Source organism: Asparagus officinalis, chromosome 10 (assembly GCF_001876935.1).
Source record: "Asparagus officinalis chromosome 10, Aspof.V1, whole genome shotgun sequence".
In the NCBI taxonomy this organism is placed as follows: domain Eukaryota; kingdom Viridiplantae; phylum Streptophyta; class Magnoliopsida; order Asparagales; family Asparagaceae; genus Asparagus; species Asparagus officinalis.
Window position 1 is genome coordinate 63294485 of NC_033803.1, and position 27372 is coordinate 63321856.

Sequence of the window (27372 nt, forward strand, 5' to 3'; positions counted from 1 at the left end):
AAAAAACAGTCTGTTCGAAATATACGGATACGGGACTAGTAGTCCCGTATGTTTAGTCGCTATTAATTGACGACTAATCACGTCAAAAAAATCTTTGAGACTACTAATCTCGTAGATTTCAGTTCTATTATAAGTCAAATAAGCATAATTATGCCCCATTTTTTGGCTCAAAATGGGGAGAACACAAAAATGCAAAAAAGTTCAGAGGATAGAATATCTCAATTGAAGCCTTGGAGAATACCCGACTAAGCTTTTTTTTTTTTTTAAATACTGGCAATGGGCCTGTGAGCCTCAACCGTGTTAATGGGAACTAGAGAAAATGATCCTAAAATTTGTTGAGGAAGAAGTATGGGGGAGTTGAGAAGACATTTTGTAGTAGGTTTGAAATCTACGAGACTAGTAGTCATGTAGATTTTTGTGGCGTGATTAGTCGCCAATTAATGGCGACTAAACATACGGGACTACTAGTCCTATATGTAGGTTGTTTTTTTAAATCGACCTCTTTTTGGCATGTTGGCCAAAAAGATGTCGATTTTGCTAAATAATTAGCAAAATGATCGATTTTGCTAATTATTTAGCAAAAAAGATCTTTTTTAAAAAAAATCCCTTTGGGAAACTAGTTCTTTACAAATCAACTACTTCATTAGGTAAAGCCCTCAGCGTTTCACTAGGGGGGTTATTGGTTGGTGTAATTTTGGGGTAAATGGGATAATTTTTGGGACTTTATTTATGGTGTTATTCATTAGGACAATGGGAGTTGGATTTCACTTGAAGGTGTTATTCGAATATGAGACAATTATCCCCACTTTTTTGAAAATTATCTCACTTCAATACAAACTTTTTGTTTTAACTTCCAAAAATTACATCATTCTTAACTTTGGGACAATCATGAGGATAATGGGATAATTTTAAAACACTAATTTATTAAATATCTAATATATGTTAATTGTATTGTAATATATAATATATCTTAATTATATTATATTATAAAACTTTATTATAAGTAAGATAATAAAATATTATATAATATTATTTGATATAACATTATTATATATCATTATTACATATTGGTTAATAATATTTTATATATTATAATATTAGTATTATACTATTATAATATTACTTTATATTATTTAATATATTTTTTATTATTTAGAATAAAAATATTATTGTAGTATTTTTATAATATAAAATATTGTATTATAATATAGTGCTTATATATTTAATATAATAATATATTAATTATATTATAATATAATTTATTATATAATAATTTATTATTTTCTATAATATTATATTATATTAATTAATAGTCTTAAATATACTGTCAATATTGTGGTAGGTATAATGTTAAATAATAGTCTTAATATATTGTCAATATTAATTATAGTCTTAATATATTAATTATACTGTTTTCTATAATATCAATGGTCTATAATATGTTGTCAATATTGTGGTAGGTATAATATTATACTTTATTATATTAATCAATAGTCTTAAATATAATAGTCTTAAATTTTCTCATTATCCCGAATTGTCTAACTTTACACCACTTAAATTATCCCAAAAGGATAAAATTATTCCATTAAAACAATTATCCACACTTAGGAGGTGTTAGTCAATTGAGACATTTTTATGCAAAATGGGATAATTCTTAAAGTGGAATAATTTTTAGCTAGAGGGATGTTTTAGTGGGATAAATAGTAAATTTTTTGTGAAGCAGGATATTTTGATAAGATAACGTGGGATAAATTTTTATAATCATGAAATATATATATTTATGCATTTTGAAGATATAAATACTATTTATGTATTTTAAACTTACTATTATTGATTGATAATTCCTTACAAGAATGTTCTTTACTATTAAATAACTTTTGGTTAGACTATAAGATATTAACAGTTATTATTATAATGATGGTCTAATGATGGTGATAACCATAATAGGGAAGAAGTAGAGAAAAGAAGAAATATAAAAAATAAAAAATAACAAAATAAATATGAGTTCTAGTTTTTTACCACCTAGTTCCAAGCTAAAACTTGGAATAATTTGAGAGAGTAAAACTCTCATTTTTGTATAGGAAAATGAAAAAAAGGGATAATTTTGTATCATTATCCCAATTCTAAATTTGTTAGAGTTCTATTTGACTAACACTGTAAAATTTTATTCTAGTTTTAGTTCTATGTGACTAATATCTTAAAAATTTATCTCATAGATTATCCCAGTTCCAATTTTAAGTTCTAGGTGACTAACGCATTCAGATTTGGGCATGTCCGAATAGTTTACCCACTCAATACCCGACCCGTTAATGCTGCTAGATAAATAGCCCCAAGTGTGAGTGTGTGACTCTGTGACCCGAGTCCATCCCTCCTTTCATCTTTTATTAATCTCAAAAATCCTCTCCATATTTTCGATTTCCCTCCATTTCGCGCCATCGGAGATTCTAACCAATGGCGTCGAATCCTTCTCTACCATCGGATCACGAGGAGGAGGAAGAAGAAGAACACGACGAAGATGAAGATGATGAAGACGATGAGGATGAGGAGTACGTTCCAGGTGACGAAACCCTAAGCGAGCAGGCGGCGGCCGGAGATTCGCCGGAGGTTGAGATCATAGAGATTCCGGCGAACGAGGGGTTGGATCAAGATCAAGGTGAAGAAGAGGGGGAGGAGGAGGAGGAGGAGGAGGAGGAGGAGGAGAGAGAGGAGAATGGGGAATTGGGGAAGGGGAAGAGTGGTTGCGAGTCGCAGTTGGATCAGCCGGCGACTGCAAATTGCCCGATTTGTATGGAGCCTTGGACCTCTGAAGGTCCTCATCGAGTCTGGTATGTTTGGATCGGGGTTTCTTTTTGATAGATTCGAATAGAGTTCGTTCATATGCATTTTAATTTGAGTAATGTGAAGGAAAGGATTGAACTTGAACTTATTATGCGGAGAAAACCATTACCTATAAAGTCACCAATTAAGAGATGACACGTCCAAATAATTTATGTGTGGCGTAGTGAAAATGATGCTATTGATTTGCCATGCAAATCGCAATAAATAAATGAATAAAGATAGGGTCTCGTATCAAGTAGAGGTTACATTGATTGCATAAAAATTGCGGGGAGTTGTTTGAGATGGTTAAGACTGCATAAAATTGACCTGAGTTTGCTTGATTTCTAGAAGTCCTAAGATTTTAAAAAGTTGTTTAGGAGAATGACAAGTGTTTAATTTCCTATCCATCTCTATGTAAGGCATGTCTGAATCCTGATGTCAAATTCTATAACCCTCATGAATAGTTGTGGAGCTCGAGTTATTCTTCAGTGGCCTCCGGAAAAAAATCTCTTACTCGTATGGTCACAGACCTTTTCTAGATTTCTGTCACCATTTATCACTCATGCCTTAAGAGTTGGATTCCATAGCCAACTATTTTTCTATCGGAGCATGACATGATATTTATTATCTATACTTGAAGATTCTGTTTAGTTTATGTTGTATGCAAAGGAGTTTGCAATATGTAATTCTATGATTTTCGTTCCTTTCCTTATGCCCATTTTCTAGCATTTGTCTGTTTGTACAAATTAATATTATCTAATAGATCAATTATCTTTGTGTAGTTGTATTCCTTGCGGACACGTGTATGGTAAATGCTGCTTAGAGAAATGGCTACGGCGATGTCGAAAGAGTGATGGAAAGGTATCCATTCATCTAGTTATTGAAATTTGATATTTTTTGATGCACCTGAGCTCACTGACAACATAATTACTGGTACAGTTATTTATGATGGCTATTCGGTATGTGTTTTTGCAGTGTCCACAATGTAATAGAAAGTTTAAGCAAAAGGAGATTATTAACTTATATGCACCTCTGGTTGTGGTTCCACATGATGATAAAGAGAAGGTTATATATCATTCAGTGTTCCATTTATATATTACGATGGTATTTCACTGATAGATGACCCTTATTTGTGCAGGAACTGCTATCTTTATGCGAAAAAAATGAAATCCTTAAGTTGGAGGTATTATGGCACTTGATCGTTTTTCTATTATATCCTTAGTGATAATTGATCTTCTCATGTTTCCGTCTTTTTTTTTCCTCTTCACGGTACACTCTTGTCATGTTACTCGTTTTATTGCCCTTTCTCTTTCTAGGCATTAGTATAATGTTTTAGTCCTGCAAACACAATAGAGCCCAGTAAAGGAAAATGGACAACCAGATCTAGTAAACCTTAGCGCACATGTGCACCCGCACCACGCCTGCAGAGGGAGGAGGGGGGGGGGGGGGGGGGGTTTGCAAATCTGGGTTTTGAGTTTTATTAGAGTTATTGGAGCAAAGGGATATAGAGGTAGACATAAGAGAACTTGGTTAAAAACAATTAAGAAGGATATGATAATGATTAACTTTGTGGAGGAGGTGGCCAAAAATCGAACAGAATGGAATAATAAGATTCATGTAGACGACCCCAAACATTTGGGATAAAGGCTTTGTCGTTGTTGTGCTGAAAATAACGAAATGTAAGTTAGATCAAATAAGAATTAATATCATTATTCCAACAAACTTTTTTGATGGAGAATCTCTGTTCCTAATTACATTACTTTGATACGGGTACGTAAAATACAAATATCGCGGAGACAAAAAACCTACTACGTTAGCATTCTTGTTCATCAATGGTTTTGATCTTAGTTATATTATTTATGAGTATGACAGTGTTCCTTCTCAATCTCTCCTTGTTTCTCACTCTTTACATTTTTTAGTATGTAAATTCTTTTAGTGCTATGAGGTCTTTAATATTGTTTCAGTAATAGTCAATGTATGTGGGTAGGGGGTGCACATGTAATCTATATATGGGTGTTTGGGTCGGAAATTATTTTCTTCATTGTATAACTCATTACAACTTTAGTCGTTACAATAAGTCCGAAAAAAGACGATTTTTTTATAAGATCTTACACAATGAAAAAAATAAAGAAAATTACAATCTCCTTCAAACAACACACAACAAAGAACGTTTATCGCCTATTGCTGTTTGCGTGGGATCTTTGCTTGTGTTGGGGTTTATCTGTGGACCGCCTACGGACCGGATCCGGTTAACAGAATAATTGATCAGAGCTCCTACTTCACCAAGGAAGTATTCGTTGAAGTACTGATATCGATCAAGCGAAATTAGTACTCTTCTCAAGATTAAGACCAAGCCTAATCTCAAGGAAAGGGGGTACAGGGCTTCGGATCCTTCGAAATACTCATTCTTTATACCGAAGTTCGTCGGGATCTAGCTAGCCTCCTCTAAAATTTTGTGCTCCTTAATTCTTCAATCCAGCAGCACCTCCTTTTGATAATAATTCACCCCCTCTGCAAGGAGACCCTAGGTTTGTATTTATAAGGATTTGGATGCATGGTATTTGGATAAGAACAAAGGATTTGGTCATATCTTCAGTTGATAACGGTCTATCCACGTTTAGATATGATATTTAAGCAGTTGGAACACTTAGAAACGAAGAAACCCTAAAAATCTATCCGGAAACATGTTTTGGGTACTCGAGGCGTGCGACAGACGCTGTCGTCTTGGACTAGGCGCAGGACAGCTCGTGCTGACCCGGCAGCCGGGCGCGGGTTCAGTCAAGACTGACCCGCGCCAGCGCGGGTCAGCCGACGTTGACCGCGCCTGATGTGGGTCAGCCAGCACTGTCTCTGTTGGCGCTGGTTAGCCAGCGCTGTCCCGCGTTGGGGCGGGTTAGCCACCTCGGCTGAACTCTTTGGCACTTTGCGACTTTTCGAAACTTGTACTTTCTGTCGTTTGCGTATTTGATTGCGACTTTTCGAAACTTGTACTTTCTGTCGTTTGCGTATTTGATCGTCTTGTTGACTTGTACGCTTCGCTAACTTGTTTTATGTGTTCGTTAGCTTCTTTACGACACTTGGAGCTGACCGATAAGTGTGGCGGGCACTTGGAGCTGATCGATAAGTGTGGCGGACACCTTGGAGGCGACCGATAAGCGTGGCGGGCACTTGGAACTGACCGACAAGCACGACGGGCAGTGGACAAGCATGGTGGCAGTTGGAGCTGACCGACAAACGTGCGGGCCACCAGCTCCGACAAGCGTGCGGGCCACTCGGATAATCCCTCTTGACTCGGATGATGACGTTCATCGTCTTTTTTCGTCTCGAGCTGCGCGCGGGAACCTATGAGTATTTTTAGACGTCTATAGATACCACCTCTAAAGTATTTCAGACTCATGTTTTTTATAGAAAAGTCTGGAATGCTTTGGATAAGACAGACTCTTTAGTATTTCATTGAGGAGATCGCATAAAAGGACCTATGAATTGCCTCAATTCTTGACTTCTTCAGCCTTCAGTCTATTCAGTATTTTGTCGAATAGATGAAGTTCTTCTGACGTTGTGTTTATCGTCTGACCGTTGTTGAAGTCTTGAACTAAAATTGGTGTGTAAGTTTCTGGACTTAGTTCGTGTCATTGAGTTGACGTTGAACTTGATCATCTTTGTCGGGAATTAGTACCTGAATGTGATTGAACTCGCTAGAATCATCCTTTAACCTAGAATTTTTTCTTAATTTTAATTTGGCGACATTATCGATGCGTTGCCCGGCATTGACCTTTACTGTAACGCGTTGTTCGGCGTTAACACAATTTATACTCGTATGTTTGCTAGAGTCTACACAGTTTAAGTTCTTAAGACATTGGAGCGAGGCGGTCCTAAATTTCGGACTGCATGACCAACTATTAAAGTTGTTTCGTCTGCAGGTATGAATCTTATCCCGAAGTTGTTGGATGCTCAAGTCACGAGACCAACTAATGAAGCTAATGCGTCAGTGATTTTCGCATATATAGGATTTTTGGTAAACCCTCAGTCAGCAACAGATTTGATGAGGCTTTACTGACTGCCGTTTGAGTCGGATTAGCATACGGATTGTTCAAGTCCGTTCCACATGTAACGTTGTGCTTAGTGCTACGATATTGAATACGTAGACTTTATCTTTTTTACGTGAAAAGACTAAACGACAACGTGTGTTAGGCGTAGACTTTAGGATTTTTGGCAAACTTTCAGCCTTCAACGGGTTTGATGTGTCTTTACCGATTACCGTTTGAATCGGGCTAGCATCTGAACCGTTTAAACCCGTTTTCACATGTAACGTTGTGCTAAGAGAGTTAACTCTCTTAGTGCTACGATATTGAATATTTTCACATGTAACGTTGTGCTAAGAGAGTTAACTCTCTTAGTGCTACGATATTGAATACGTAGATTTCGTCTTTCTTACGGGAATAGAGAGAGTTAACTCTCTTAGTGCTACGATATTGAATACGTAGATTTCGTCTTTCTTACGGGAATAGACTATCCGGCAACGCGTGTTAGGCGCTGACTTATCATTTCTTAGGTTTTGGGATAAAATTTCCCAGACTTGGATTCTGGTGTCTTCTTCAATCGGTGAAAGACTAGACGTTGACTTATCTCTTCTTAGAATTCAGGATAAAATTCCCCATACGTGTAAGGCACGGATTATGGTGTTATTAATAACAACCTGTCATAATATCGAATATGTGGGTTTTTGTTATTTTTACGGTCAAGGACTAATCAGCAATGCGTATTAGGCGCTGACTTATCCTTACTTAGGCTTCAGGATAAAATTCCCCAGATTTGGATTTTGGTGTTTTTTTTAATCGGTGAAAGACTAAACCGGCAACGTGTGTTAGGCGTTGACTTATCCCTATTTAGGATTCAGGATAAAATTTTCTAGACTTGAATTCTGGTGTCTTTTTCATTCGGCGAAAGACTAAACCGACAACGCGTATTAGGCGTTAACTTATCCCTACTTAGGATTCAGAATAAAATTTCCCATATGTGTGAAGCATGAATTTTGGAGTTGAAAGATGATGTCTTCTTTTGGGACAAAGACGAACCCGATGCTGGAGAGGAAGAATTTTAAATTCTATCTCCAGGTCTTTTTTTGGGGTAAAAACAAACCCAATACGGAAGAGAATTTTATATCCATCTCCCGAAGGTGAAGAGGAAGAATTTTATATTCTATCTCCAGTTGCAAAGGAAAGTCAAAGTGGAATCTCCACTTCAAGAATCCGGGAAGGTGAAACTAAGAGTGAGATATCCACTCCGAGAATCGAAAAGATTCGGATAATTCTATCTGTCGGAAAGTTTAATTACCGAACTAAAGGTGTATTTCTCGTTTATCGAGAGTGAATTACGGTTTTGACCCTAATGGTAGGAAGGTTTGACCAAGTGGGAGTTTGAGGCGATCCTAACTGTAGGAAGGTTTGATCACTCGATTTAAAAGTGGATCTCTCGTTCATGGAAAAAATTGAGAGGGGATTTTGGTTGTGGTCCTAACTATTTAAAGGTTTGACCAAGTGAGAGTGGGAGTGCAAATCACAGTGGGAGTATTGATTTGTACAAATCACTCAGTAGGGGTTCTTGGTGTCAAGTGATAAGGTCTTAATACAAAGGGGTTCGACAATTATCAAAAATTAGTAGACTAAAATTCTAAGCATTATATCTGGACTCTAAAAATGGGAGTGTTGAGTGCACAGACACAATGAGAGGTTGAGTGGATTAAACCAGAAAGAATTTTAGTGGACCCACCGTCAATTAATTTGATCAGTAAGGGATTTTGTGGTAGAAGATTGTGAATCATCAAACACCAGTGGAAGTGTTTTGTGAGGGAAGATTGATCCGACGAAGTGATCGAATCTCGTCTCAACAAAAGAGTGCTTGGAAGTTGGTGAAATTAATCTCGGCAATTGGATGCGTTTCACTCTTGAGCGTTCAGAGTCCGAGTGGGAGTTTCTCATTTATCACTTCTTTATAGTGACCGGGTTATCCCTAAGAATACACTATATAGCATTCTTTCGGAAACTTCCCGTTACATGAATCATCTATCCCTAGCTTTCTTTGCGAAACCGGGTGTAACATTATACTTAGTTGGATGACCGGGTTATCCTTAATAATACTAGGCATGACACTCTCCAGGAACTTCCCGTGAAAGAAAGGAAACAGTTTAGACTCATATATCTGTTGGAGTATGCATGGAGCAGTTTATCCTCATGCACCTGTTGGAGGATTGAGAAACAGTTTATACTCGTATACTTTTCAGAGTGCATTCGGTTTAATTTAGCGTTATGACGTCAGCTTCAACCAAGGTTTGGATGCTATTTTTAACAGCAAAGCAAGCATTGGTAGGATAAAAAATCCTCCTATGGTACGCACGGTACTTTGGATCCGCAGTATTGTCAGCTTCTTTTTGATTTGCGATATGTGGTAGTTTGATCTTGTTGTTTTTAAGGAGGGATTCGAAAATGGTTGGAATATCTTTGTCCTTGAAGGAGTACTCTTTTTGGAGTTTCGGATCCGAAGTCTTTTGCTGTTTTCGGGGTTGTTACGATGTATGATTAACGTTAACAACTGTTGTAGGTGCCTTCCCTTTATCACGTGAGACAAAGCTTGAGTTCGGAGGGTTAGCCGTCAGTTGACTTCTTTTGGCTTTCTTCCCTCTGAGGAAGCGTTCGGCTTGCTCTCCGCGCACCTTCAACTCTTTCCAGGTGTTGGGCGGTGATACTCCCATAATTTTTAAAATATCAATGAATAGGTTGTTATGATAGGTTTGGAGGATGGAGTCATCTGTGACTGGATCTCTGAAAATTTATCGTCTTATTTCGGAAGCGCTTGATGAACTCGTCGACCGTTTCTTCATCTTCCTGTTTCTCCTCAAAGAGTGTCCTGATGGATACCTCGGCGTTATCATCAAAGAAATTACCGAGGAATGAGCTTTTCATGTCGTCCCAGCCGTTGATGCTTCCAGGCTTGAGACAACGGTACCAATCGAAGGCAGACATGCGAAGGGTGCCACCGAATGAGCGGACTATCAAAGACTCGTTGCCAGAGATCACTCCTAAGTAGGACTTAAAATAAATCAAGTGTTGAGTAGGGGAGCCCTTCCCGTTGAACGGTGTGAAGTTGATCAGGTTGAACTTCGTCGGATACGGGATTGACTCCCATTCTCTTGGGTAAGGACACGAAATACCGGTCTTTTTTACCTCTCGAGCAGACATCAGAACGTTGATTTTTCTCTCGAGATCTTTCATCTTCTTGTCCTTGTCTGTATCATGCTTTGGACGATTTCTAAAAGGAACAACGCGACCATTTCTGGCATTGTCATCTTCGGTGGGATCACCCCAGCGTTATTGTCTTCAGTAGGGTCACCCCCAGCGTTTTAGTCAACCAGATGGTTGTCTTCATCGAAGTGTTCGTCTACATCTGAATCGCTACCTGCTTGGTTAGCAATGTTACGACGGCTGGATTCACCAAGTTGATTGGATAAAGCCTGAATCTATTGGTCATGCTCTTCCTTCATCCGCATCATGGCCATTTTCAATTTGAACTTGAAGTTCTCTTTTTGCTTAGCCAAAGCATCCTCGATGATTTTTATGATTTGCTCGGTGTTGATCATAAGTGCGTCACGGGATTATCCTGGGTTGGATACTGTATTATCAGAAGCGATTACAGCGTTGGCATCGATGCTTCATCATCCGAGGATAATCCCCTCCGCATTCTCTGATAATCTCTTTGTCTAATGGTTCCCGCTCGTAACCGGGTTAGACGATGCGATATGAGCGAGTCAGAACTAGAATGTCGAGTTGATTTTCCTCTATCAGCCATGTTAATTGTCTTTTGGAAGTTCGTCATTTTGAACGGCTGATTGTTTCTTGCGGAAATGTCTTGGCTTAGTATTCGATGCTTCAGAGGAAAGCCTTTGGAATACCGAGACCTTCTGTGGAGCGGTCCTGGGGTAACTACACGCTGATAATACTGCATTGATAAGTTTGGCACACGGACAATGAAAGTCCGTTTTTCGGGTATCTCTCTTTCGAGATTTGTTCGTACCCCAGCCTGATAGTACAACTCATTGACATGATGACCAGAGCTATCTATCGTGTGTTGACATGACTTTTCAGGTATAACGTCGTCGTCTGACAAACACGTTTCCTTCTAAGAACTTGCTGCATTGTTGGCGTTCTCAAGAGTCATGTTTGGAGCCACACTTTCGTGAGCAGGGGACCTCAACGGGCTCTTGGACAATGACTCACAGTCCGAGGCGATCAGTATGAGAGTTTTCTCTTTACGAGAAGGCTCAGACTTGTTACGGGGGTGAGTGCAACCCCCAGCCTGATGAGTTGCTTGGGGTTCAGTCACCGGACCTAAGCGCTTTTTGATCGAAACTTTACATTGATCATTGTGCAAATGACCCAGACGATCCGCCATTGCTTTCTTATCTCTGGATGAGTTCACACTGCCGCGTGGCTTCACAGGATGTGCAGGATCGATTGGAATAGGGACAGAATTCACCGGAGTAGGATAAACAGGCGNCAAGCGGCCGGGTCACCTCTTGGTGACCTGCGGCTAGCCGGGTCACCTAGGCATGACTCTTGTTCTTTCGGTGTTTTGGCCACTGTTTTGAGCTTCGGCCTCCAGACTCGGCGTGGTTTTGCTGTTCCTTGGCCACCTCTTGTTTCTGCAACTCTCGGGCCTTCTGCACAAGAATCCGCGCATGTGCAAGGAGTGCACGACGCTTTTGGATGCGCTCCTCAAGGGTTGAACGTGTCCTTTTGACTTGGATCCATTTGTTTGTTGCTGGTTTGGAGGAGGAGCCATTTGCTCGCTGTTGGGGCGCTTGGTGATCCCTGAATTTCAGATCCATCCTGTAACAGATTCCGTCCACTGGCTCCAAATTCTTAGCGAGTTGGCTCGCGAGGCGTTGGCGTTGCCTTCGGCGAGCTCTTTTTGACAAAGTTGGCGCGCTTCCAGCGGTTATCTCCTTGATTGATGAGGAGTCCAGATCTGCAGATCCGACCTTGTTGGAGGTCGAAGGGGCGTTGCAAGGTGTAGCTACCGCAACAACGGAGACGTTGATCTTCCTGCGCTTGCGAGAGGCGGAGAATCTGGAGGATAGATATTCCTCGTATTTCCGTTGGTCGAACTCGTATTTGACCACTTCTTCAATCGAGATGCAGATCCGAGGTTGCGACACATCAGCCTTCGTAGAAAGGTTGTTGACTCCCACTGTGGTCGCCAGCGTGTTTGGGTTGAAAATTGTTTTATTCATTGTATAACTCATTACAACTTTAGTCGTTACAATAAGTCCGAAAAAAGACGATCTTTTTATAAGATCTTACACAATGAAAAAAATAAAGAAAATTACAATCTCCTTCAAACAACACACAACAGAGAACATTTATCGCCTATTCCTGTTTGCGTGGGATCTTTGCCTGTGCCGGGGTTTATCCGTGGACCGTCTACGGACCGGATCCGGTTGACAGAATAATTGATCAGAGCTCCTACTTCACCAAGAAAGTATTCGCTGAAGTATTGATATCGACCAAGCGAAATCAATACTCTTCTCAAGATTAAGACCAAGCCTAATCTCAAGGAAATGAAGTACGGGGCTTCGGATCCTTCGAAATACTTCTTTATGTCGAAGTTTGTCGGGATCTAGCTAACCTCCTCTGAAATTTCGTGCTCTTTGACTCTTCAATCCAGCAGAACCTCCTCCTCTTGATAATAATTCGCCCCTTTTGCAAGGAGACCCTAGGTTTGTATTTATAGGGCTTCGGATGTAGGGTATTTGGATAAGAACAAAGGATTTGATCATATCTTCAGTTGACAACGGCCTATCCACATTTAAATATGATATCTAAGCAGTTGGAACACTTAGAAATGAAGAAATCCCAAAAATCTATCATGAAACACGTTTTGGGTACTCGAGGCGCGATACTTTCTGCCGTTTTGCGTATTTGATTGTCTTGTTGACTTGTACGCTTTGCCATGCGCTCGTTAGCTTCTTTGCGGTACTTGGAGCTGACTGACAAGCGCGGCGGGCACTTGGAGCTGACCGACAAACGCGGCGGGCACTTGGAACTGACCGACAAGCGCAGTGGGCACTTGAAGTTGACCGACAAGCGTGCGGGCCACTTGGATAATCCTTTTTGACTCGGATGATGACGTTCATCATCTTCTCTTCGTCTCGAGCTGCGTGCGGGAACCTATGGACATTTTTATGTGCCTACAATGGGCACCACATGTATGTGTGCGTGCATGTGTATATTCATGCGGTTGTTGTCTATGTCATATTATGATTTATTTCAATATTAAACGTAGAAATTAAAAGCTCCCAACAGTAATGAGAACGATTAAGAGGGGAATTAAATATAATTGTGTGGTATCCTGGATCTCGTACGCATCATCTGTGCTAAGACATTTTTTGTGTTTCTGTTTTTCAAAGTACTTATTTTCTTTGTTACCTTTTATTTGATTAGTATCTAACAACGAACATGTCCTTGTATCTATTATCCTTGGTATTCTTTTTCTCTTTTCACTACAATAATTATATTGAAAACTGATCCTAACTGTTGTTAAGCTGATTCTATCCTTCCCTGAGTATGTATATATTGTCGGGGGGAAAAACAGTTGAAAACTTCGCTTCTTATGGTGTTCTTTTGTCAATTTGAAAAGGGCATTTCATATACACTATTTAGTATTCTTATGTAGGAAGTATATGAACACTAATCGATTAATGTTGCAAATTCTCCTAGTTCTTACACTTGCAGCATCTTGGGTAACATTGTGTTCCTCGTTTGTCTTTGCAGAACTCCAGGTTGCAAGAGGAAATAAAGAAATATAAGGTACTATTTTATCCTCCCTCTCTCAAAATACTCCTTAGAAGATTTCTTTTGGTGCCTTTTGATTATGGGAGCAGTTAACTGTCATCAAATGTTCTTGAATCTTGTCCTACATATTTAAATAGTGGTAAAATCATGTAATTCTTTCTGGTAATAAGTGGCATATTGGTTGTGTGAAGAATTATTGCTCATGTCACCTCCTAAGTTTGTAATATATTAATAACTTAATCTAACATCTTTTGTTGTGCTGTCAATTCATCATTCAAAGAAGTCTGTTTCCATTTGATTTAATAAAAGGTCCTTCCGGAGTAATTATATGCATCTTAGTCAACCATGGTGTTTATCCATATTTTCCTCATGACTTGCAGATGCATTCTGTGAACTGTCCGAGCTCTGGGAGACAGGTAGAATACTTAATGCTTCTTAATGTACTATAATTCTTATGTGTTGTTCATCTGGGGTGTTATATTCATTGCATTTGACTTTTTCTTGGGAAAAAAACTTTGAAAGAAAATTTTGCTATGTAGAAAATGCTACGGTTAGAGCCTGCATCGTCAGGAGGGTCCCAGAGAAGGCTATGTGCATATCCTGATGAGAGATTGAACTCTTCAGCACAATTCTTGTCTGGTAATGCTCTACAATGGCTATTGTACCTTCTTTTCCTTTTTCTTTTTTTCCTTCTCTTTTTTCTATTTATTTATTTACATTATGTATGCCTGGTGTGTTCATCCCTTTGTTATAGTGGTCAATTTTAGGGTTATATAATGTATAACAGTTTTTCAAGGGCGACGATGTGCCTTAGCCCTCAGGCACTCAGGCAAGGTGATCTTGTAACTTAGCGCATTGTGTATTGTTAGGCGATGAAGATTACTAAGGCGAGCGCTTTTTGGCGCCTCATGACCTCGCCTTGGTGCTTTGTGATCTCACCTTGGCGCCTCACGCCCTCACCTAAGGCATGAGATGCAAGGCATGAGGTCTTTATCTCCATTTCAAAAATTTGAGGGTATGAAAGGTGTTTGATAAAGTAAGGTTTATTTTTGTCATTTGTACTTCTTTTTTTTGGTCCATTTTTTACTATTTTTATGGTAATGTACCTTTATTTCCTGTATCATTTTGAAGGACATGTCACAATTTGAACCTTAAAATTAAAAGTTTGCTCACTAATTATGTGTTACTAGTTAATATTACTATTTAGTATTTGTTACTTTCTTCTTCATTTAGATGGTTTATGACTTATTGGATTTGTGGTTGTCGTTAATTTATCTTATTGCTATTTATTGATATTTGTATATTACCTAATGTTTATGATTTTTTTGAATATTTATCGCCTCAATTCACTCAGACGATTGCCTTTTTTTGGCATCTCTCGCTTTAGGTGACATAAGACCTCATCGCCTTGACCTCGTCTTTTCTTTTAAAACACTGTTGTACAAACAACTGCTTGTTATTTGCCTCATATGTTTCTGGTCTCATCAAATTGCATTTGGCTTGTGTACAGAGAACAGGTTTGTCTCCCAGGACTTTCGTCAAAATGAATCTCGTTGCTGCAACTTTGTTTTACAGGTCAGCATTATTATTGATTTCATATTATGTTAACATATCTGTTCATGTTCTCTTACAAATATCTCTTAAAAAATACCAATAGTTATAGTCATCTAATGTTTAATAATGGCTAGAACTCGACCTTAACGAGCCCGTTTGTCTAAAAATTAAGTGCTTTAATCAGCTGTGAGACGCAAACCAAATGCAGAATTTGGCATATAAACTATGAGCCTACACTTGGTCTACGTGCCTAACACTTTTCTAAAAACAACTGTAGCACAGTCATAGAACTGCTAGCCTATACACACCAGGTTGCTGCTATGCTTGATTTTCAATGTACCAAAACTTTGAAGTTAGGTGAGGTCGTGAGGGTTGAGAGTTAATTTTTTCACTCCAACCTACCCGATTTCCATTTTTTTGCAACTCTGGTCCCTCAAGTTTCATTCCTCTTTTCCTGAAATTTTATTTCTCTTGTAGTTTTGGTATTAACAGGGTGCAATATCGGTCATTCTATTTGGTATATTTTCTCTTTCTTGATTCATGAAAGTTATGCAGGCATTCTTTCTCTTTCTGATGAGAGTTAATGATGGCTCTTCCTGTTCCTTAATCATACATCTATCTGGTGTAGATTTTGGGGATCCCATGACCATCTGCACATCTTTCAGACCTTTGCCGTCCCTTTTATTCACACCCTATAATGCTCTGGCTATTTAATTCCATCTCATGGACTTCTTAATGTTCTTAGTTCATTTGTTCATCAAAACAAGCACATCAAATTTTCATCTTTTGACTAAAAAATAATTTTTTAGTTGAATTTGTTATCATTCACCAAAAAAAGGCTATGAAGTATGGAAAATATAGTTGATTGCTGGTTTCAATAAGTTTAGGACTATTTTTTCGCATTTCCAAATTCAGAACTGTACTTAAATCATTCATGATATCTTATTTCGCTGCTAAAGAATGTGAAAAGTGCACACATACATCAACATTGCAAAGCAAATGGATGTCTGATGCATTCAATGAACTAGAAGAGAAAATTTGGAACTGGATTTTGCCATTCTGGTGAGCTGCTTGTAACTCTTGGATTTGTAAACATTGAGGGCCTAAGACGACCTAAAAGATGGTGTGACCCACTCTAATCTTAAGAATAGGATGTTTGGCAGTAATCTTGGGATGCGGGACATATACTTGAATCTTTAAGTATAACCCCTCAGTTTATTGCTTGCCTAACTTCAGTTTTTGACAATTTCAAATTCTTGATGAGAACAACTCATATTTCCTGGAGCTGTAGTGTGCTACTATTTAATTGTTCCTCTGGCTTTAGCTGTAAAACAGGAGCTAAGACTGAGCTTCTTCTGACTTAATAAGAGGCGTTACTGCAAGAGCCTAGCTTCTATAATTGCACGTCATTTGCTCAAGTTTTTGGCTTGGCATTGGGTGCTAAAAGTTTGTTGCCCTTTGCCCTCTGTTTACAACTTTCTTGTTTCTCTCCGATTTCCTTCCCTTAAATGTGGGGCTGATTCCTCCAATAGAACACCATGAACGTAAGTCTTTTATTATTATTACTAGTTGAGATGCATGTGCAATGCACGTGGTTGAATATTATGATTATTTAAATTAATAAAAGTAGAGTAAAAATAAAAAAGAGAACAAAATATTTTGTGGGATTGATCAACTTAATGATCTCTCTCTCAAATAAAATATTATCATTGTTTCTTTCAACCCAGTCTGTGACCACATGATCTACTATTTGTGAGTTATAGACACATTAATCTAGTACAACATTTCTATTTATTAGTATCTTGAAATCTTCAAAAGATGGGTGATCATTCAATTCGTAAATGAATTTTGCATATGAATTTACTTGCAATATGTCCATTAAACTTTTAGTTGTGGTTTGACTCATATTATTTACTTGCAATATGTCCATTAAACTTTTAGTTGTGGTTTGACTCATATTCACGTTAACTTTTAGTTGTTGTTATACTCATATTTATATTATCTTTTGACTCATATTCACGTTAACTTTTAGTTGTTGTTATACTCATATTTATATTATCTAATATTCTCATTTAATTTTCTAGCTCATTCTATGTATCATAGAAGTAAAATTGAAAGTATGAAAAATTATTTTTTTCCGAAATTAGAGCAGAGAGATTATGATATATTTTGCAATGTGCTCTAAATATAAAATTCTTTTTCTTTGATGCAAGGTCCCTATCAAATCTTACCCCAAATGATGTGAATAAAAAATGCTATTATAACTCACTTGTCTAGGGCAATTGTATTCTATATAGGACACATAACTCATCTAGAATATCCACATCTGCTAAGTGAATTTTGTTGTTGCGAAAGCACTATGTTAGTCTTGTATTCAAATTTTTTGGCTCTATAAAAGACGTAAAAATTTAGAGTGCATAGTTTATATATCGTAAAGAACATATTGGTTCATGAAGAATTTTTCCTAATAACGATATTACTATTCAGTATTGAATCAATTTTACTATATAAGATTATATGACATTTTTAATAAATTATAAAGTATATATATGGAAACCTCGATGTTTATAGCCAGTAATTGGGCTCCACAAAATATGTTAACTTTACATTGTAGTTTACTACTTGTAGGACTGTTGACAATGCCATTATCTTTCCTCTTTATCTTATTATTGACACTATTCTGATGTAAGTTCTCTTTTGCTAATCACTCAATTGGCTATATTTAGTTTTTATAATATCAGAGGTTAGAATATTCTCTTCTATTTAAAAAGTGTTGGCATGATTTTAAAAAATATATATACACATAGTAGCAATAGTATATACTTCAGTTCAACTCAAACATTGACTTGAAGCTATTTAAAGTAAGATCCATTCTATGCTAGAATGATGATATGATGATTACACGGTCTAAAAGTCAAACAAGAAATTTCTACAAAGGAAAAGTAAATTTAATATGTCAAATTAAGAACTAATTTATAAAATATATATGGACAGTGCAGATAGCTATAGAAAGTAAGATATATATTTTCATAAAAATTCTATAGTGAGTGGCCAACTACAATCATCCTAATTTAAACATAAATAATTATTATTTTAATTACTAATTTGATACGCGTAACTATGGAATAAATCTCCAGCAAAAAAAATGAATTGAGATTGTATTATGCTGTAGTTAAATAAATAAATGTTATTAGAGCTTCTCTTTATATTAAATTTAAAAGTAATAATTTAAATTATTAAGCACCAAATATTAACTCATGTGAGAGTATAGTAATCTATGGTCTATATGCGTATATAGTCAATCAATCAAACGTATTAAAATTATGATGATCATAGTCAAAATTACATGGTGGTTTCACATTAAATATAATTTATAAAAAATAGTACATTAAAATCAAAAAAAATTTAACCACTATATAGATTGTCTGAAATTTTTTGCATATATAAACTATACTGTCTAGGAATAGTGATGTGCACACTTAACTATGGTCTAATAATCTTAAGAACGACTTACTCTTCAATATTATCATTAATTGACGTATCTGTTTATTACACTAAAAACATAATGAAAATTTAGAAAACTATAAAATAAACACCCTCAAAAGTTTTAAAAATTGAAAAAAATAATCCTAAAATTTTGTAATTTATAAATACACAAAACTATTAAAAATTACATTGAAATCAAAGAATTACAAAAAATCATTGAAAAATTTAGAACTTTGGAGGGTAATTTGCAAAGTACTAAACTTTAAGGGTGTTTTTTTATAAATTTTAAATTTAATAGATTTTTAATTAGTTATGTTCCTTTCAAAATAGTTATGGGTAATATTTACCATGAAAAGTTTTTTCCAAACCTATACTTTTAAAAGGTGTATGATATTTTTTACAAAATTTTAATTTTCTAGGGGTTGGTAATTTTGCATATTCATTTTAATGTCAATAAGTAAAAACTTTCTACAAAATTCAAAAACTTTTAGGTGTTGGCTAGCATATGTTTTTTAGATTTCTTTACAAACTGAAATAAGTAAATGATTTGAATTATGCGAAACGTTTCTCTTTTATCCAATAACATGTTAAATCTCATTATGAATAGAATAAATTATTTAGTTATCAATTCAAAGAAGATATGATAATTAGAATAGATTAGGATAACATTGTAATATTTAAAAAAAGCTAAGAGTAATATTAACCATAGAAATATTTTCACGAACTCGTACTTTTAATGGAAGTAAGATTTTGGCTAGCGTTTAGTAATGTAGCTGTTCGCTAAATTAAGTTTTGAAAATTATTAATAACTATAGTTATGTTGTATGTATGTGGACAACTATTTTACTGTTCTGTAATCTATTATTTGCTAAGTTTAAATTTTGAAGCATTTTAATTTCGTTTGCTGGGATCTTTAAATCTTCAATTTCTTGTATTTCTTTAACAGAAGGAGTTCAGGTTAGATGGTGCCCGAGTTATTGGAATAGATGCATCCAGTCAGATTTTAATAATAGCAGGAAAGGCACCCGGATTTATTGGAGAGCATGTTCTTAGCAAGGTAATGCATTTCTTGTTTTCTTAATGATTTGAAATTAATTATAACAGAAATGATTATGGAAAATGTTGATATGCTCAAATTCTTTCCCTCTCTTTTGCAGATTAGTTTATTAGGTCCAAATCCAATTGAAATAGATAAAGTTCAGCTTCCTTCCAACACCGGGGTTATTAGAGATATGTGTATCCTTCCCAGTGGACATGTACTTCTCGCGTCACTTGGGAAGAGATTATCACTTGTTAGGTACATATGCTCTTATTTCAATTATCCTCCGGATCTTTTGTTTGCAAATTTTAGTTGTTAACTGAGGTCCCGTATACATTTCAGTATGGCAAGCAACAACTGTGTACTCAAATATGACTTACCGGTAATTCTTCAACTCATTGATCTTATTTTTACTAAGCTGGAGTTTTAGAGCATGTTTAGCAACTAGTCAAAGTGGCTTATAAGCCACCGTGACATGTTTGTCAAACAGCTTATTTTAGCTTATTAAGCTAGGAAAATAAGCTGGGATAAAACCCGACCCAACTTATTTTTTGGTGGCTTATAAGCCACATAGTTTGACCAAGTAAAAGGCCATTTTGCCCCTAAGCATTTAAGAAAATTCCAAAGGTCTCTTTCTTTATCTCCAACCCTTTTTGGTCATTTTGACAAGAAGGATGGATTATAAGCCACTCATTTGCCAAAACACTCTACCCTTAGAAGTGGATTATAATCCACTAAATTTACCAAACATTTTGGATTATAATCCACTAAATTTACCAAACATTTTGGATTATAATCCACTTGACTTATAAGCCATTTGTAGATTATAAGCCAAGTGGATTATTAACTAAAGTTGCCGAACATGCTCTTAGCTTTTTCCATATGACACTGGTCTTCCTCCCTTGAAACATTCATTTGTGTTTCTTGTAAGTATATTCTTACCTGTTGCAGTTTGCTTGATGAAACTGACTGATTATTGTATAAATTTTTTGTTGAAAATTAAGATTCCTTTTCGGCACATCGGGGTAATACGGAAGTACCTCATTATCATTTAACCAATTCTCATTTTAATGGAATCATCTGTGAACAAGGCTCTATCAAATTTTTGGCAATGTCTTACAACCAATTGTCCACGTGAATAGATGATATCAACTCTCCAATTCTACTAGGCTGAATAAAGTTTAAAAAAGGGGAGGAATAATAAATTTACTATAGAGAAACTCTGAGACAGATAAAGCCAAGAGCCAAACAGAACCTCTTCACACGAGTCTAGAAGAACTTAATTGTCAAGATCTTCTTCATCAAGCACTAATTGATGTGTGCTTAGAATATGGAGAGTGTTTGAAAGATCCATTCTGTTGTCAAGTTGGCATTCTTCAAAATTTTCATTCTCCGTGTAATATATTATGGTACCAGGTCATCACTCACAAGTGATGCTTATTGATTGTCATGTGATAAAATTGCTTAGTTTCTCACAGTCTGCACGACATGCTTTTTTTTCCTTGACATTACAGCTAAAAGAAGCTTAAAAACCTCATTGCCTAGAAATTAAGTTTGACTGGACCATACCCTTTATTGTGTTTGATGTTTATAATTGTGTTTGATGTTTATATATGGCTTCAATTTAATAGTAATAGCATCTAAGAAATTGATCTTGCAGAGTATTTTTCGTTGTTTGCTTTCTTTTGGTGGACATAGATTACACAGGATGGTTTCTGAGAACATGCTTTGAATTAAAAAGATATGGTTTTAGTTACAAAGCACCTTTCTTGGTAAACTAATATGATTTTCCCCCAGGGTCCTGCCTGGTCATGTTCTGGAGGTGTCCATAATCCATATCATATTTATGCTGGATTGCAGGTTTGATATTCCAATATACTCTCAACTTTACTTGGTAAAAAATTGATATAAGGTGGTTATTGTTCTTCTTTCTGCAGAGCGGCATGCTTCTGGTGTTTGATTTACGCCAAACTTCAGGACATTTGTACTCGATGGATGGTTTGTCTAGGCATCCTATACACACTATCCATTCAGTTTTGCACATGAACAGTACAAGACAACTCATTACTGCTTCTTCTGCTGGACCATGTGTTTGGGATATTGGTGGTAGTGGGGAAAGGTTTGCATCATGCACAACAGATAAACACTTATTAGATTTTTTTATCTTCTTTCCTGTTATTTCTTTTTTGCAAATGTGTACTTCGGTTAGGATTTGGGAGGTAGGATTGAGAAACCCAATTTTGCGCCTTGTTTTGTGCTTAATGCAAATATGCTTTAGTTTCTCTTCTCTTGTTTGAGGCCTTAAATAGATTTGGTTTCACTTAATCCTGACTTCTTCATTTTCATCGGAAGTTCTTCCAGTACACCCCACCTGGAATCTATTTATAAATTTTACATGACTGATTTAGCACTTCTTTTTCACCTTATCTACAAGTAGGATGAGATAGTTACCAATGTAAACGCTGGGCGCTCCTAGGCGCCGGACTTGGCGCCCAGCGCTTAGACGCCTAGGCGGGCGCCTAAGCGGTTTCTGGGCGGTTTTTTTCTTTTTCTTTTTTTAATTGTGATATATATATATATAAGTATATATATATATAATATATATATTATATATATATATTATATATAATATGAGAGAGAGAGAGAGAGAGAGAGAGAGAGAGAGAGAGAGAGAGAGAAATGGGTATACTTGGTACAAGGATCCTTGGTAGTGATGTGGACACATCTTGTCCATACATCACACCTTGAAGATGGAGCATCAACCAACTTCAAGGTGTGATGTATGGACAAGATGTGTCCACATCACTACCAAGGATCCTTGGCCCAAGTATACCCATATTCCTCATATAATATAATATATATATATATATATATATATATATATATATATATATATATATATATATATATATATATATATATATAATATGATAATATATATATATATATATATATATACTCAATCAACATTGCATAAATACAAAAATACCAACACATACACAAACACAACCATAAATAATGATACACTACAGCTGTAACTCAGACATACAGAGCATATATCAATGAATTTCGTAATCTCATTAAATTGACAATTTCCAATGTACTTACCCAGCTGAAATTTTGAACATCACAAAATTCACAACTTCTTTGAAGATACAAAATAGTCTCGAGATCAGTATAACCACAAATTGAACTGAAAAAGTATTACTAACATGAAGATCAAATATCAAATCAAAAAAGTAAAAAAGAAAAAAAAAGGAAATTGAAATCGAAATAAAGGGGAAAGACAAGAAATGAGTGAAATTGACTGATCACGCAGGAAAATTTCCCCAAAATTACGTTGTAATTAGGGCCGGAGGATTACTGATATTGACCGGATCTGATCGGAGGTGAGAACGATGAGCTCGGAAGTCCAGGACGTCGGAGGTGAGAACGACGAGCTTGGAAGTTAAGCTCGAAGACGATCGTCGATCTCCCAGGTAGTCGAAGACGAGCTCGGTCGGAAGATTGAAGACGCGCACTTGGGTTTGGCAGAGATCGAAGATTTTTTTTGCTAGCGGCGTCAGGTGAAAGTGAAACAGATTTAGGGTTAGTTTTACTTTTGAGTTTGGGTTTTGGGTATTGGGTATTGGGTTTTGGGTTTTGCATTTTTTTCTGGGTTCGGGTTTTTGGGAGCGCCCAACTCAATTTTTTGGGCTTGAAATCGTGGGTGGGCCGCTTAAGCGGCCCGCTAGGGCATTTTTGCACGCTCTGGGCACCGCCTCCGCCTAGGCGGGCGCCTAGGCGGCCGCTCAGAGCGTGTTTTACAACACTGATAGTTACATTAGTTACACTCATGTAGATTTCTTTCTTGGTAATAACTACTTTTTTTATGGCTCAATTTTCAGTTTCAGCAGCTCGTTACTTGTTTTCCAAATAGGAATTTCCTGCTTTCCCATGAGCATATTGTGCTGCACAAGAAACTTCATACATCTGCATTACTTTATGTGATTGTAGATAGAGAAGTTATTGATTGTACCCCTTTAGCTGGAAGATCTCACCATAGTGTTGGGTATCCTCACTCTGTTTATTCTGAGCCCTTCCTCATAACATGACACTTCTCAATTCTCTTGGAAAGAAAGAATAAGAGAACAACGTGAAGTACATCAAACACCTACGATCGTAATCATCTGCATTCAGCATGTTCTAAGCTATGACACAAAGGACATCCTGCTCAATCAGCTCTGCATTGTCATCATTTGCTCATGTCCGATGACCTGCAATTCTCGAATCAACTCTTTTTGTCTTAGATCTTATCAATTTCTTGAACATCTATTTTATTTTTTTTTGTTTTGTTGAATGTTTTACCATGTTTATGCTATTAAGCCAATGAAACTTTAACCCATTATGAGAGGGGTTTATATTCGAGTTTGATTGAACTTCTACTGAAGTTATTATAAGATTATCTTCCATATTTTCACTGATCTTTTCTAGGTTTTTTTTGTACATTGGTTATGTTATAACCAACTATTTGTAAAGAGTCTATCATATAATTGAAGATTCCTGTTTTCAGTCAAGTTCTGTCGCTTGTCCAGATATTGCGCATGACATTCACCATATCTGGTCTAACATCCTTTGCTGGGAGAGTTTTGAGATTACACTTTACTGAAAATGAATGGCCCATCAAGTACAATTATAATAAATCCTGAACGGTAATTAATTATTTTGTTTGGTAAGCAAACTTTTGTGTGGTGGAAATGCGTTCAAATTCTAAACTTATTTAGAATTTGACTGGTTAGTTGACTATGACTGCATAAATCTCTTCCTGTATAGAAAATCATCAGGAGGAATTTTAGAATTTGTGTATAGAAAATCATCAGGAGAAATTTTAGAATTTTGACTGGTTAGTTGATGATGACTGCATAAATCTCTTCCTGTATGCAACATGTGCTGGCTGTTTAATTTTTGTATGTGATATTCTAACCTTTTTGCCCCATGGCATTCTTTATGACCGTTAATCTATCTGGTCATCAGCAATACATATAAACTGTGTTTTATTTAACCCACCAGTAGGAGTTATTACCTATAAAGTATATCCTGAGTGACAGGTCAAAAAACCTCTTTAACCATTTCAGATTATTTAAATATCTGTTATTTGAGTGTTTTTATTTTAATCATCTGAATGTCAATGCATCTTGGAAGGCTTCAAGAAAAGGAAATTTGATAATTGAGCCAAACATCTTTTGTTATTCTTTCATGTTGGCATGTCATAACTACTTGAATCACATATAAAGTTTTTTGCCCACTTGAATTGGCTTTCCATATGCACTTAAACTTCAATCTCAAGACAGCCTTGTAATACTGTTGAGGATTTGGTATGTGACTAGCATGCCAAGCTTTTGCCTTCCTTTTTTGCTTTCTTATTTTTCTGATATCAAAGCAGTAAACCTTAAAAGTACTTATTAAGAATCTATAATCTTTTTTTTTTCGTAGAAGTTTTTTTTCTCTCAATTTGTTATTGCAAATTTGCATGCCTACAATAAGCTCTGCACCATGTATAGAACAGAGAATGTTATACACTTGTAAGCTTTTTTCCTTTTCGTCTTCTGTTTAATTTCTCCTCATTTTTGGAAATGATTGTACTATGTGTCTCAATTGCAGACCCTTCTTAATACCAGAAACTGACAAATATGGTGTATGCATATCACTTGCTTGCAGCAGTTCAAGTGATGATTTAGTAGCCTCTTTTCGTCCTAAAGTTGATTTCTCTAGTGATATCATTTCTTCACAGAGTCCAATATCACCTTCACCAACACTTTCTACATCAGGGAAGTTAGGTTCTCATGTCCTCATAAAGAGGATAAATGGTGCATCATTCGAGACTTATTCAATGGGAACTGGTAATGTAAGCGAGGTTAGAATGTCGAAATCTGCAATTATATCCACTGACGGCAATGCCCCATTGTTCGCTTGTGGGGATGAATTATCACGCAGAGTATGTTTATGGAACTTGCCACAATTTCAAGTGCACAACTATCTCAGGCCACATCCACAGCCCATTCTGGATTTGAAGTACGCAAGAGGCACTGGTCCTGGTTTTCTTGGCTGTATAAGTGAGGACATGTGTCAAGTTTTCACTTGTTTCTAATTCCTTTGACAATTGCATAAATCATGCTCAGTTTTCTTTGGAATTCAACATCCTTTCAAGTGCACAATCTTCTTGTGCCACATCTGAAGTTCACATTGATTTTGGAGTAAACTCATCCTTCAAATGCACTCAGCCATATAGGCAACTCATACGTGTATTGGTGTACGTGCATGCCGCTGGCCCAGTTTCCTAGGCTTATCTGGAGATGCAAATTCTTCACACTGTTTGATATGTAATACCATTCTGATCCCTGAAGAATGGACAAAGGGCTCCCAGTAGTAGGCTTCTCTGCTTCATGAAGGTACATAACTTGTTGTATACTATTTCTCTCTTCTAAGTTTAAAGTAGATCTATAGCACAATGCTAATTACTGCTTAATGCAATTTGTTCTGTGAGTGCCCAGTGATACTATTTTTCTCTTGTATCCGTCTTCCTCATGGAACTCGAGTATGTATTTGTTGCTTGAAATGCCCACATTGTACTTCTCTTGTAAAACGTTGAAGTCTTCTCACAGGTTGATGTGAAATAATTTACATATATGCCAAACCGAGTCATGATTTTTCATTCCATCTTTAAATTTTATTGTAGCCATCATATTTGTGCACGCAGCCACCTCTAGATTCTTACCATTATGCAAAATCATGATTTTCTTGAAATGTCCACATAGTACAATGAAGCCCAACTCAATGTTACAATCTCTCACAACCTAAATATATTATGTATGAAAATACTAAAAGCTCAAGTGGGTGTGTAACAAAGAGAACAAAATCAAAACTAAACTCAATATAAACTCTAGCTTAATAAAATGATAATCAAACAATTATATAAATGTAAAGCTAGATTGAGTTTAGAAACACTTCTCTAAGATGACAAAAGAGAGAGAGAGGGAGAGAGATATAGATGAGATGAAGCTCAAACACCAAATGATGATCTCTTCAAGCCCTTGCGAAAACTTCTTCACAAACAAAACTTGTAAACACACTTAAACAAACTTTAAACATGCTTTAAACTTGTTTAAAAACTTTCTTAATTACCCTCAGAAGTTAGAGGGTATGGGGTATATAGAGAATCATAGAACAATGCCCAAAACCAAGAGAAAGCCAAGGAAAAAGATAAAAAAACTGAAACCTAAAAATCTGGAAAAACTAGTCGTTGGAAAGCCGTCGGTCGACTGATGAACAGTACAGTTGACTGATGAGTTGATCGTTACATGCATCTCACAGCTTATCGGTCGACTGATAGTTTATCAGTCACAAAAACAAAAACTTTTGACAATTCTAGGTGAGTTCATCAGTCGACTAATAAAATCCATCAGTCGACTGATAATAAGTTATCAGCCAGAAACAAACAGTAAATCTGATTTTCAAACCTCTTTTAAACATAGCAAATAAATTCTGAAAAATGTAAAATTTTTAAGGAATACTTGTAAACATGAAAATGAACATGTTACAAAAAGAATTTTTGGAATTACATTTCCCAATTGAGAAATCTCTTCATTTTGC

At 36.3% G+C, this 27372-nt stretch overlaps 1 protein-coding gene across 1 annotated transcript; it reads left to right on the forward strand.

Moving 5' to 3' along the window:
• LOC109825565 (E3 ubiquitin-protein ligase RFWD3-like) lies at positions 2743-26437 on the forward strand. Its single transcript, XM_020392422.1, has 14 exons — positions 2743-2825; positions 3600-3678; positions 3793-3882; positions 3956-4000; positions 13644-13679; positions 14045-14080; positions 14204-14303; positions 15175-15239; positions 19651-19761; positions 19862-20001; positions 20086-20125; positions 21541-21603; positions 21681-21862; positions 25384-26437. The coding sequence occupies exons 1-14, from the start codon at positions 2788-2790 to the stop codon at positions 25868-25870; spliced, it is 1512 nt and encodes a 503-aa protein (XP_020248011.1). The 5' UTR covers positions 2743-2787; the 3' UTR covers positions 25871-26437.

What these genes read in the sequence shown, in the direction of transcription:
- LOC109825565 (XM_020392422.1), top strand. Translation starts at nt 2,788, where the DNA reads ATGGAGCCTTGGACCTCTGAAGGTCCTCATCGAGTCTG. An exon ending in GAGAGCATGTTCTTAGCAAG is followed by an intron (nt 19,762 to 19,861) that starts GTAATGCATTTC and finishes TCTCTTTTGCAG; the next exon opens with ATTAGTTTATTAGGTCCAAA. An exon ending in AAGAGATTATCACTTGTTAG is followed by an intron (nt 20,002 to 20,085) that starts GTACATATGCTC and finishes TATACATTTCAG; the next exon opens with TATGGCAAGCAACAACTGTG.